This window comes from Nannobrachium achirus (assembly GCF_963921795.1).
Source record: "Nannobrachium achirus genome assembly, chromosome: 10".
Classification (NCBI taxonomy): domain Eukaryota; kingdom Metazoa; phylum Chordata; class Actinopteri; order Myctophiformes; family Myctophidae; genus Nannobrachium; species Nannobrachium achirus.
In genome coordinates, this window is record NC_137819.1 from 27,630,978 (window position 1) to 27,644,854 (window position 13,877).

At 43.2% G+C, this 13,877-nt stretch overlaps 1 protein-coding gene across 1 annotated transcript in view; it reads right to left on the reverse strand.

Moving 5' to 3' along the window:
- Window positions 1–9,105: 9,105 nt before the first annotated feature.
- angpt1 (angiopoietin 1) overlaps window positions 9,106–13,877 on the reverse strand; it is a gene marked incomplete at both ends in the record, with an annotated part of 82,127 nt that continues 77,355 nt past the window's right edge. Inside the window, one exon of the mRNA XM_080735352.1 lies at window positions 9,106–9,269. Within this exon, the coding sequence (XP_080591478.1) occupies window positions 9,106–9,269 (164 nt within the window). The remainder of the gene's footprint in view (window positions 9,270–13,877) is intronic.

The following is a 13,877-nucleotide window of genomic DNA, read 5'->3' on the forward strand; positions in this document are numbered from 1 at the left end:
AATGCAAAGAGAACAACGTTCGGAGACAACATTGCACAGAAGTCTAACGTCATGAGAATTACACCAACAAACTAAACGCTCCCTGCTAAAACTGTGCGTCGTCACAGCACAGTCTTAAACATGATTCACGGCCTCTCCCGGGGTCCCCGGGGTCTCGTTCAAGCGTTACTAACACGTAGGAAAAGAGACATGAAATTAACTGCCGATGCTTTTAAGCTGCATGGTAATTCATCCTGCCGAGGGCTTTTTATATTATTAATCCAAACTCCGAGAAGCTACTGCCTGCCCGGGCCCACAGGAGTCTCTCGCTTTGCCTCGCGCACTCTCTCTAAACCAACTGTCACTCCCATTACCTCCAGCCATCCATCATACCGAGCACCTATTGAGGTCCTTCTAGATGGGGGAGTCTCTCACCTCAACTGCATTTACACTCTCACTCTTTTACATTTATTTTGCTAAATGACAGGAGTTTTTTTTTTTTAACTCGAATCTGGCATTGTACAGTCCCAACATCATTTTATAAATGCTTGCACGGTGCTCTCATGAGGTTTCTCCCCATGGTTGGACAGAATATATGTTATTCCTGAAAACCAATACGCCGTGCCAATAGCAACCATTCTTACTCTTAACAAAGTGTCACAGAGTTAGGATGCAGAATAATTGACCTCTGGTTGTCTTGAAAGATCATTTCACTTGCAGACTCTGGTGTTGCAATAATTCAACAATGTGCTATTTCACTAGACGTAGAGATTTGTTTCACCCCATGGTCCACATCCAATAGGCTAGATTTGGAATTCTCCAAGATGCATTAACTTGATATGGATAATGCCTTATTTTAAAAAATGGCTTAGCACATTTGGAGAAAAACAATGATTCTTTCATTTTCTAAGAAAGGGCCATTAAGGGAAAGTGCATGACCTAACACCTCATCTTAACAATTCTGCTGGGACCACCGGGTTGGTTTTGGATTTCACCAAGCTCTGCAATGACTGAGGAAACCATTTGGAATTGTATGCATTGATGTCAATACTAGATGTAACAATTTCTGGTTGGCTTGCAAGTGATGAATTTATTAGTTCATTCCCCAGTGCCTTTTTACCCCATTCTGTCTTATGGCAGCTTTTTAAAAATGTTTTTCTTAATGGCTGATAGGTTTTTCGCTAGTTAGTTTGGTTAAGGGGTTGATTGGGTGACTTTTTCAATTTCATTGTTGGCTTTGGTAATTATTCTTCAACATCAGATCATTAATGTTCAGATTATTAAACCGAGTGTAAGGAAAAGCCCTGCCACAAAAAACCTGGAGAAATTATCGTCTCGATATGGTCTTGATATCAAGAGAGGTAGTAAAACCATTGAATATGTTTAGCCTAATTCTTTGCTGTTCAACAGTGTACGTTTAGAATAATCTGTGACAAATGTTTTAGCCTAACCTCAAGAACGCAGATTGGGGGCTGAGGTTGGAACAAGCAGTCTTAAGGGCACATCAGGCACATCTACTTATAGGCCACTGTTGAGTGTTGACATAGTAGTTAACTTGTGGTGTGCTGTGGACTCTGCCGTCCACTTGAGTTCTAATTATTTTTCAAATAATATATTAATTGCGACCGTAGGTCGCAGTTAACTATGCAAACCGTCACATCTTGTCCGTATCTTGTCCATAACACCTCAATGTCTATTAGCTGACCTATGACATCACATTGTTGTGACATCACATTGTGACATCACATTCCGTCCTTGTCCTTTGTATGCCCATATATGGAGATTCCTGATGTCATCGATATTAAGCCCATAGCTTGGAATGCCCATATATGGACATATTGTGTGAGTCTCATAACATAAGACATCTATGATGTCAGACGTCAGTCATATCCATATTTGGGAAAGTATTGTGTCCACATTTTGTCCAACTTAAACAACCAACCGCAACTCGAATCACACTTGCAAATGAATTCCGTCCTGTGCGAATTTTGTCCTGCGCGCCTTCGCCATAAAGGGCGAGATCTCTTTTCGCCCTTGGGTGTCGTACTGGTTTATAGTTTACAGTTATAGTGCTTGGTGTGACCTTTGGGTCTGCTGCTCTAAGGCCTAGTCCAGACGAATCTGGATATTTCATATATCCCAGATTTTCAGATATCCACATAGAAAAATATCAAGGTCCACACGACAAAGATATCTAGGTCTAAAATAATCTGAGTCCCCAGACCTCCACTAGGGGGACAAGCACACACAGTAAAGTCTTCAGAGATATCCGTGTTCCATGCCTACACAGATCCAGTGAATCGGATATGTTTCAATGTCTTCACTTATTTATCTGGCTTCAAAAATATCTAGTTTCGCGGCCGAAATATCCAGCTTCGTGTGGCTGCAAGCCCCAATCGCACAAAGACATGTCTAGCTTCAGAAATATCCAGCTCTGTGTAGCTGGCACCTTAAAAACATGTTCCTCCAAAATGCTCAGATACTGTTAAATGTCACATCTAACAGTAAAACCAAAACAGGACTAACACTGCAGTTAAACAAGGAAGACAAAATTAAGAAATACTCAGTTAATTTATGAGTGCAAAACAATGTTTTATGCCAGCAGTGCCTACCTTCTCCTGGTGTCTCTCAAGCAGGTGAGGTAAATTGGTCGTCAATGTGCACAGGTAACCTCTTGGCTCCCTCCTCTCTGCTTCTTGGCCAATAGCAACAATGCAACCCTGTACGCTAGACAACCATAGACAAAGGAAATTAATCCCCTTTCTCTATGTGTAAAATAGATTTACAAGAACAAAAAGTGTCACAACACAGCACGTCGTGAGCTTGTAGATCTGTTATTTTCACTGTTATTTTAAAAAGAAATAGCTATCCTTTTTGGAAAATGACAACATTTTAAAACTGCAATACATTGACATTATGAAAATACACAAAATGTAGCCTACTTTGTATCTTGTACTTACTATATATCTTGTAATGTTTAAGTTAAGTAATCCAGTACTTTAACTCAAGTAGCCTACTGGAGTCGTACTTTGACCACCATTGTATTAAAATATCCAAATATCAATGCTTCACGGCTTACATGTAAATTAACACCCTGTGTTTTACTGTTTGCTCAACAGTTGACTGTTTCTGATCGCTCAACAGCCAATTCTCTCTCCTCTGTCCTGTGGCAGCAGCACATATTGAATGTGACAGTCTGGTCAACTGCTGACCTCACACACACACACACACAAAGCACAGCAAGCTCCTTTGCATTGCTGTGGTGTTGATAGAATCTATTTTTACAGAAAAAGGAAAACGAGGTTACACAAGAACATGCTCACCCGTTTGTATTGTTCAGGGGCTTTCCACAGACAGCTGCTTATGGTTAAATGATTTTAACCCACTGATGTAACCAAATTAGTGTGCGCAGTCACAATCTGATAAGACAATGCAGAAATTCAGCTGTCGCAGCATGTTACTGTCAGAAAAATATTATTTTATTCACACTCTTGAAGCCATTCTAAAGATGCTCACGTGAATCAGTCCAATAGCCAACAGCGTGCACGTGTTTTAAATTGGCCTTGTGCTCTTGGTACTGTTACTACTGTACTATAAGAAGTTTCTTATTTGATGCTAAATGGCAGGCTGGCTAGGGTATTGAACCCTAATTAGCCTAATCTCATTTATATTCTCACTGAAAAGATTCTTGTTCCAACTGAGCTTTGGAAAACAACTCGGCGGCCCTGTCCTGCATTGTCTGTCCGTCCTTGCATTTATGCCTCTCTGTCTCCAACCCAGATTCACTGTCCCACTGTGGGAGGACTGTGTCTACGCCAAACATCTCTGGGTTTGCACTTTGCAGTGCCCCAATTCTAACTCTCAAATACGTACTGTATAGTGACGAGACATTGGGAATGGTTGCGTGGTTTCTTTGTCAAGCCTGCAGCTGGTGTCTTGTTTATAGTTGAACATTTGTTAGGTATTTAAATAGTTTTGTATTGTTTTGTACTCTGTGCTGTTTAATTTGCAGCAGAGAATCATCAATCATCCGTCCTTATGTAGTGATGCGCGGGAGCGGGAACTGAACACCACTCTCCCACTCGCCAGTCCAACACGCAAACCACTGTCCCAATAGAGCTGAGCTCGATTGGCAGCGCTGTTGTGGGTCGATTTATTGGCTGGGGCTACAATCACCCCCTGAGTCCCCTCTGTCTTTTGAAGCGTGTCCTCGCGCTTCACACTTCACGCCGCGGACCACCACACACGACGTCCCTCATGTCCCTCACGCAAGGATATCCCGCTCCTCGTCCTGCCGACTACGCCAGATTGTAGTGATGCTCGGGAGCGGGAATTGAACACCACTCTCCCACTCGCCAGTCCAACACGCAAACCACTGTGCCAATAGAGCTGAACTCGATTGGCAGGGCTGTTGCGGGTCGATTTATTGGCTGGGGCTACACTTAGTTGTCAACATGTGATGCGACAGGACAGGACAGGACAGGACAGGACAGGACAGGACAGGACAGGACAGGACAGGTCCCATCACGTTAATGTCTGAACGACTATTTTCTGAAATATGTAAATAATAATAATGAAAATACTTTTGAGTTTTTCGTCTATAATAACATGCCCACATTACATAGGATACAAACAAAGGGTGCAGCAGGTGCAACAAGCTGCTACTGATTTGTTGTGCGGCTGGCATTAGATCTACAGTCACTTTCTATTAGCATTCAGAACAGCTTTTTCCTGGTCTCTTACATGTCATGTTGCCACTTTGTCTTCAGTAGAAACAAGGAGGGAACGTTGGCCTCTAAACATCTAGCTACTTGTACTGTAGATGTCCTGATTTCACAGAGCAACTGTCCACTTCCTATTGAAATTCTGTCTCATGTTCTTCATTATCCTCCATGTGAGTAGGTGGTCTCTTGTGTGTTTGTGGAGTCACATGGTTCTGTGCACTATAGTGTCTCCACACTATAGGTACTGTATTCTGTCTTATCTGATCTGGCCGGGGGCCCAGGACTGTCCGTCTGCAGTGCGGACCCCGTCTTTCTGAAAGTCCCATTACCCCACCACTGTCGCCCCCTCCTTCCAACCTGCACTTGGCAAACAGGAAATGGTCTAACCTTCAGCGCAGCCAACTGGCCATGGAGGCAAAGGCTTTGCGGTGATGGTACTGTTACTGTGTGTGTGTGTGTGTGTGTGTGTGTGTGTGTGTGTGTGTGTGTGTGTGTGTGTGTGTGTATGGAGCTCGTGCGCGCGCCGCACGTGCGTGAGTGTGCGCGTACTTGCGTGCAATCTGTGCATACATACTGTGATCTACGTGTGTGCATATTTTGGGGATTAGCCACAGTTTGAGTGATGTTGGAGAGTGGTCTATACCTCTCCTTTGGAATACATATCTGTCTCTTTTTCTTTCCTAATCTAAATAAATGTGAACTAAAAGCTCTCTTCTTGTTGTTTTTTTTCTCCACGTCTCCTGTCCTCACCTCGAGGGAGGACCTGGCACCGGACCGACAGAGGTGTAAAGTTTGCCACTGGTGCTAGCCGACCCGGACCGGTCCTCTTCATTGTGTGAGTGAGTGGCGGGACATTCGTCACCCTCTTCTGGCCTAGACCCTGTACAGAACACATTCCTACCAGGGTGTCGGGTCAGCGCAGGCGCTGAGGGATAAGCAGCGCAGTTTGCGGGCTGCGGTAATTTGTTTAACCTCTGATTAGGCCCAGGAATGTCAGCTATGGACAGACGCTGGAGGTCCCGACAGCATCGCTTGACACCTTGGCAATCTGTCACTGCGGTACGCAAGTGAACAAGCAAGGGAGCGAGCTAGTGAGCCACCAGCGAGCACAATAGCCATGGCGTTGCTTGAAAAGGCCTGAAAGAAAGCCTAATCTTCGCGCCATCTGGCTGTGCCCTGAAAGACAGAACAGGGCGCTCACATCTGTCGAAGGACTATCTCCTTCGTTTATCTCATGTCTTTCTGCATCGCCGAGTGTGCTCTACACGGCATGGCGTTTGTAAAGCACTATTTGCTTTGATTTTGAAGATATATTTCATGAAAAGGGAGTTTAGAGTTTGCTCCACAATGAAGTTAAGTAGGCTACACACACAGAGCTGTGATGAGACGTGGAAGCGTTGACTCAATAACCATGTCAATCATCACTATATGTGTATGGGGGTTGACATTAGGGCATTAACGAAAAAGTCTGAGTCGACTTCATTACACAAGTCGACTCCCACCAGAGAAAGTCGAAGTTGAAAAATAAAAATCCTTTGTATTTTTTTCTATCATTATTTTTGCTCCATGTGTGTATCTGTACAGCCTTCAAACAGTAGGATTGCTTATTGTCAAGAACGGAATGATCCAATATTACAGTGCTACATTACATTTGGTAAAACATGGTTCTATTGTGAAAATAGCAGATCTACATGCGAGGCATTGTGAGCATGTAGATCGGCTATTTTCACAATTTCTGCCTCTATATATTTGACAATTTGGACAATGTTTAATTTGTCATTTTAAATTTAAATTGGCACTTTAGAAATGTGAAGATACCCTCTATACACTTAAACGTTATGTTGGTTTGTTTACAGTTGAGAGAGAAAACAATGTTGCACATTAAGTTAGTCATCTGGGGACCCCCCAAAATAATTGGGGGGGGGGGGGGGGGGTCGTGTGATGTGATGACATCATCAAACGATAAAATCACAAGTCGTTAATGCCCTAGTAACTTGACATCCAGGCTACACCCAGATTGAAAACATTAGTGCATCACATGTTCTTTTATTTAACCTAACAACACAACATTGACCATGATACAAAACAAATGTTTAAATAAATCAGCAAATCTACATTTCTCTTTAAATGAGGTAAAAGCAGAATTTATCGAGGCACATTTCTTCAGATTATCTTTACTTCTATGTGTTATGCTCAACTTCAAAACAGCATTGTAGTTGTCTGCGGGAGTAAAAACTAAAATATGAATACCTTTCCTCAGGAAAACATACATTACATGTAAAATGACATTACATGTTAAATTATACCATTCCAGGATGTTACACGCCATACTTTTACAAGTCCCGGATACATTTGATCTCTCGCCTTTGCATGCACCTTTGGTAAATAATACTGCACAGATAATGCCTGGTTGTTGTTGTTTCAAGTTGGGAGTTATGCAATACAAGTACACGTGGATCTCTTGCAGGAATCATTTTTTTCATGCTTCTTCTCCAATCGTTCCTCCTCCTTCTAAAGACGCACTGATGAAAGACAGAAGCAGCCTGGATGCTGAGCGAGGCAAAGTGAGATGCCGTTGTCTTTATCTGATGACGAAGGACATTCTTCAACATTAGCACTTTCCTCTCCTGTAAGTGATTTGTCTTTTGGTCTGCGGTCAGAACTTCACGATGCTGACAGACACGTGCAACAGACTCAGGGCAAAGTCAGACATGAGATACAATACATTAACATGTAACCACATTCCTTCACAATAATTTTGCATACACGGAGTACCAACTTCCAAAAAAAGACATTTACATCTAAAGGCAAACTCTGGATAAACTTTTGCAACATGCTAAAATGGTCAATATGCATGGGATTGGGATGTACTCTATTCCACAGTTATGAGCTGTATGTTTTTCGATACCTCCAATTATTTGCAGCTGTCAACTGTAAAAGGAAAAAAAAAAGAACAAAACATTTTCTGTTTCCCATGTATACACAGCTGTAATAGTTACCACAATGATTACATGAGTCTTGGTAATAATATACTCCGTTTTCATATTCTAAACAGGTAACGTGATAACCAAACTTTGAGTTTTGGCATATACTGGCCATACATCGGCCAATATGAAAATTCGGATAATTCCCAGTTCAGCGCCTAATCCAATAATAATGACACCTTGAACTTTTGAAAACAAACAGCTCACTTTGGCAAGACAGCAGGTATTTACTGTAAGTGGCAGAGTACAGTACCTCAAGTGACCTTCCAACCATTGCTTAAACTGACTTGACTACCCACGCCAAGTTAACGTGTAAGTGAGCATGTGTTTTCCTGTATATTAGGCAGATAAAACTATGTACAAAAGATACACGCGTACACTGCAAAACCCTGAGTTTTAATTTAACTCAAGAGCGTAAAAAAACGTGGACTCTCTCAGAGTTAAATGAACTCTCAGCACTTTGCATTGCAGAGCCCCCACTTTGAACAAAACACAACAACGGGGATAACCATAATATTGATTACAAAAAAATAACAACGCGCTGTTATAATACAAATGATTTATGTGACTTTTATGGTCTGTTTTTTAGTGCGCAACATTTTAATACAAAACATACAGTATATGCAACAGCTCCCATTTTCTGTCTTCGTAACATTCCAGATGTGTCAGGCTCATTGAGAGTCCTGCGGAGAGGCCGCGCAGTGCCGCAAAACATCTGCATCCCGTTCAGAAGCGATTGGTTCGGTCCCTTTACACCCACTGTACACAAGTCCAGGTCAAAAGAAATAGAAACACTGATGCAAGAGTCTTGGGTCCCAAAATTCCACCCGGGGGATCCTCTGTTTGACATTAATGAATGTTCATAGCACACAATTCAGCCGAGAGTGAGGTGGGCTCGAGTTCAAACGCCTTTTTAATACTTTGAGCGTCTTTGCCAAATACCCTCGGTTCAGATAATCATCTCTGTGTAATGTCTCCTTAATCCAAAAGCCCTCCTCGCCCCTCTCTTCATCCCCACGCTGCCACGAGTGCAGTCCAGGTAAAAAAAGTTAACAGGGGATCAGCAGCGTATTCAGAACCACAGCTTTAGATCTGCGAACGATATATCAGCGGCTCTGGTTGCGAAAAACAGCTTCGCCGTGCTTAAATACTCCGTCGGACAATGGTTTCACATGCCCGGAAATCTGCCGATCTACGAGCCCACGGCGCGTCGCATGGCGGCGCGTCGGGAGCTTGTAGATCGGCTATTTTCAGCCAATCCACAATCAGTCTTCGGAAAAGGAAAACTAAAAAAAACACCCAACAACTCCCATGGTCAGTGTAATGAGATGAAACAAGGCCACAAAGCAGGAAGTGGTCCTCCAAAGCGTCACACAAACCTCTGGAGGGAAAGGACGCTCAGAGGACGGGGAGTTCTTCTAGGAGAAGTCCAGCGGTCGGATCATCATGGCTGTGGCTCGTAGCGAGTAGCTGGGGCCCTTGAAATAGTGCCACTTGATGCCGTTCAGCTTCCCCACGTGTTGCCCCTGAGTGAAGTACATGCCATTGAGATTGGACGGGCCGCAGGCATCAAACCACCAGCCTAGTGGGGAACAGAGGAGATGACAAACTGAGGATACTGTACTTGTGATTAGGGATGGGACGATCGTAAAAACACTCACGATAATCGTATCGTGGAGATTTCATTTATCGTGATATAGTCCTCCATCATGCACTGGGATCAATTCACCTTTTATTTGCAGAGTTGCATATCTGGTGCCACTTAAACCCTCTATAATTGGTAAAACGTACTTATAATATGTACTTGATACAGTATTTAGCTCACTCTCTATCAAATGTCTTTGCCAAAAAACAGCCGATCTACAAGCTCACAACGCGTGACAACGTGACGCGTTGTGAGCTTGTAGATCTGCTGTTTTTTGGCAAATGTTCCACCCCAGGATAATTTTGATTATCGTGATAATATCGTAAATCGCGATTTCTTTTGTCACAATAATCGTGATATGAGTTTTTCATATCGTCCCATCCCTACTTGTGATACCTTTCAGATGAAATGAAAGCTGCAGTCCATAACTTTTTATGTGCTACGCCGTGGGATTTGAACCCCGGTCTCCCACGCGAGAGGCTACATTTATACCGTTCTTCCAAGACAGACTCCCCGCTGGGCCAGAGGGCGATATTATTACGCTTATGACCTTCAGGCAGTACACCAGGGTTGCATTTTTCAATGGAGAGTATTTATTTTATTGACCTTTCGGCCTGTTGGCCAACAGGCCGAAACGCTAATATAAAATAAATCATAATGGAGCCAGAGTGTGCACCACTTGTTTTCTTCTTTTTTAAGTATTGTGTTCCTTAGTGTAGTGTATTTATTATAAGTTGATCACAGATTTTAATTACAATGCGAAACCCAAAGATGATACACAATAATATTTACAGATAAACTCATTTGAACCAGAACATGCATATGGCTTGTACTGAGTGATTGATTGACCAGAGGTTCCTCATAAGTTGTCAGTGCCTTTAGTAATGTTAAAGGTTGAAAGTGTTCCATGAGCCTTGGCAGTGGTTCAGACCACATTTCAAAGCTATCACACTATGTTGCTATCAGTTCACTGGGCTGCCATTCAGGGGAGTCACACCAAATTCCGGGCCCTGGGTACTTTAACTATTGAAAAATAGCAGATATACAAGCTCACAGGGCAGCACAGAGTCCCGCGCTTCGAGCTTGTAGATCTGCTATTTTTTGAAAAATCGTGAAATCAAAAGCTTTGAATATTTCAAATCCTTCTAAGGTTTTTTGAAAAACCTGTGTTTCTATGACAGTGGTGCTCAAACGTTTTCATGTGAAGGACCCCCAAAATTATATGTATTTGGCCACGGACCAACATCTCAAAATATTTAGTTCCAGCCAGGGACCACCCAGAAGCAAAATTCGAGTTACAAATGTTTGCTTAAAAAATACATATCTTCAAAGATTTCTACTTTCACGACTTTTCAAAAATATCAGATCTACAAGCTCGCAGCGCGGCACTCGTTGCCGCACTGTGATCTTGTATATCTGATATTTTTCAATAGCTAAAGTATAAAATAATTAAGGCCCCTCCACCTTGGGCCCTAGTAACTCAGCCCACTTTCCCCCCCTTGTGACGCCCCTGCTGCCAATACCTGTTGCTAACTGATGTAAGGACTATATCCTATTTAAAGAAAGGCTAAAATTGCACAGCCTCAAATAGGACTTTATTATAGTGAGTGGCTTGGAGGGCTATTATTTTACTCACAAGGTGCCAATATTCTTACTCCATGAACCCTACATATTGTAGACAATGTATCCACGAGTTTACAACGCCCCATAGTGCATTGCGCAGACGTCTGTACCGAGCTTCCGGCGCCGATTTACAAGCTCACAACGGGTTGCATCTGCGACGCGACGTGAGCTTGTATGTCTGCTGTTAAACCCGGAAGTTTGGTCCCGATAGTCTCCAGTAAACTCCCGCGGAAACTTGTGGATAGAATGATTGCATGGCGGGTATTGGTGCACTGCAAACAATCTAGCTACATATTTCACTCCCTGACGTGCGCCAGCATTATACTTTCCATTCCAACAGACGCACGCACGCACGCACGCACGCGCACACACACACACACACACACACACACACACACACACACACACACACACACACACACACACACACACACACACACACACACACACACACACACACACACACACACACACACACACACACACACACACACACAAATTACTGTGTACAGTGTACAGTGCACCATCCATGGCATGTGTCAGTCACATTGTGACAGATGGTAGGGCCATCTCCCCCACAGACCTGAATACCAGCGGTGGTGGAAAGTAACTAACTACATTTACTTAAGTACTGTACTTAATTAAAATTTGTAGGTATTTGTATTTTACTTGATTATTTCCAATTTCCAATTATTGTACTTTTACTCCACTACATTTATTTGAAAACATTAGTTAGTTACTTTGTAGATTTTGATTATTATTACAAAACATGCATTAACCACATCAGCCCTACATACTGTACATTTAGACCATTTGAAAATAGCCGATCTACAAGCTCACAATGTGTTGGATGCGACACTTGTAAGCTTGTAGATCTGCTATTTTCAAAAGATCTTTATACAGTAAAAGTATAATTTGAAAACGTGGGACATTCTGCACAATGAGTATGTTTACTTTTGGTACTTCAAGTACATTTTGAGGCCGATACTTTCGTACATTTACTCAAGTACATTTAGAATGCTGGACTTTTACTTGTATATTTTACTTGTCTATTTCTACATTGCAGTATTGATACTTTAACAAATGTGAGTGCTTTTTCTACCACTGGAGGACGGTGCGTGCCATTTCAGCAGACCTCCCAGCCAGCAGGACCAGTGCCCTGTCCTCCTCGTTGGCATGGGTCATGCTTCATTATCACATGCTCTCATTCTCTCTCTCCCTCTTGAACTCACAAGAACAGGAGGCACGCATGCAAACTCTCAAGTTTCCAGGCCACGTATTGATCGTTACAGTGCCGTAAAAAAAACACTAGGGGTTGTCTTCCCTTAGAAAAACTGAATGTCTCGACGCTTTTCTATTTTCAGGGACGTTCTTCTCTCCCTCTCTCATGTCCACAATATGTGTCCCTTTTGTCTGTTGCTATCGTTTATATAACAAGCCATTATATAATTACAACATCCTCCATATCGTTGATGTGACATGCTCCGGCTGTGCTCATAAATACAGCAGAGACAGTGTTTTCTTCTAACTTTTCCAAGGGACTTACATCACTGTGTATCAACCCTGCGCCCATTCCTGTAAACGCACGGAATAAATCAAAATCTACATGTGCTATACTTAGCACGGAGCTTGGTCTGGGATCAGTTGGTCACTGGTAAAGCAGGCGGGCCGTGGCCCAAGGGTTGCATGTTGTCATGCTGCTCCTATATTGCCTGGCCGCACAGGCGGGCTAAGAATCCAGCCCAGTTCATATTTTATCAGGCCTTTCAGAACTGGAGCGCTGATCTACGATCGCACGCCACTTCCTCTTTGACCCGTCACAGTTCGCGATGACCTAAGAGGTAAAAGTGACCTTAAATCTGCGCTCTGCAGTCAGAGATGCTTGATTAGTACCAGGTCAGGGCTCCGCTGCCATACTGTGACAGCTCGGTTCGTTGAGCTCCGCTTACCCAGCAGGAGAATTAGAGTCATCTTAAATCTCTCTGACACTTGGTGCCCGGCCCAGGGCCATTTCTAGTATGGTTTCAGACCACAATGCACTCGAGGGCCGCCGCAGAACACAGCCTATGGTGGAGGAAATTGGCCTTATTCATGCAATGTGTTCAAAGCACGGGTCGTTCTCGTGATGACCTAAGGCAGCGACTGGGAACGGACATCGCAGAGTTGGCCTTGTAGGCCAATCAGTGAACGCTGTTTTTGGACTGGTTGATAGAATGCTTATATCATGATGCTGCTCCCTCATAAATACCAATGTGAGAGGTTCAGCTATAAGCTACTTACAGTCTCAGTGCATGGGAGTTCAACTCATTCCCCTTCCAGATTTCACTATCACCAGAATTCCTACTGTATATATATATTAAAATCTGGAAATAGGTCGGCCGGTGGGCGGGAAGACGGGCGGGCAAATTGATCACGTCACTCTGATTGACTCAGACATATTGTAACCATAAACAAAGATGGAGATCCATTTGTCCAGAGCCACAGATCCGACCACAATCCCCATATATGGTCCGACTTCAAATCTGGTGCGCGCATCGGGCAGGAGGGTGCGGTGCCCACCGTCGAGTTGTTCAGATTAGCGGTTGCCCAGAACTGCCGATCCGACTGATATGCCCATATGGGCAAGCCAATATATGCGCATACCGATGACATCAGGGATACAGGTGGAGAGACAGTTACAGAGATCTCCATATACGCACAAAATGGAGACAGACAAATGCCCCAGACACTATGACTCAGACATATTGGTCGGTTTGGTGGTACGACGTAGGTGTGAGGCCCTAACATCTAGTTTACTAAATTTGCTAAACTGACCAAAAAAAAAAAAAAAAGTTTCGGAACCCATACTGTATATCTCCATCTCATTATCCTTCCCTCTCTCTCTCGCTGATCAAACTCTTCCTCTCTCCCTCTCTTATGACT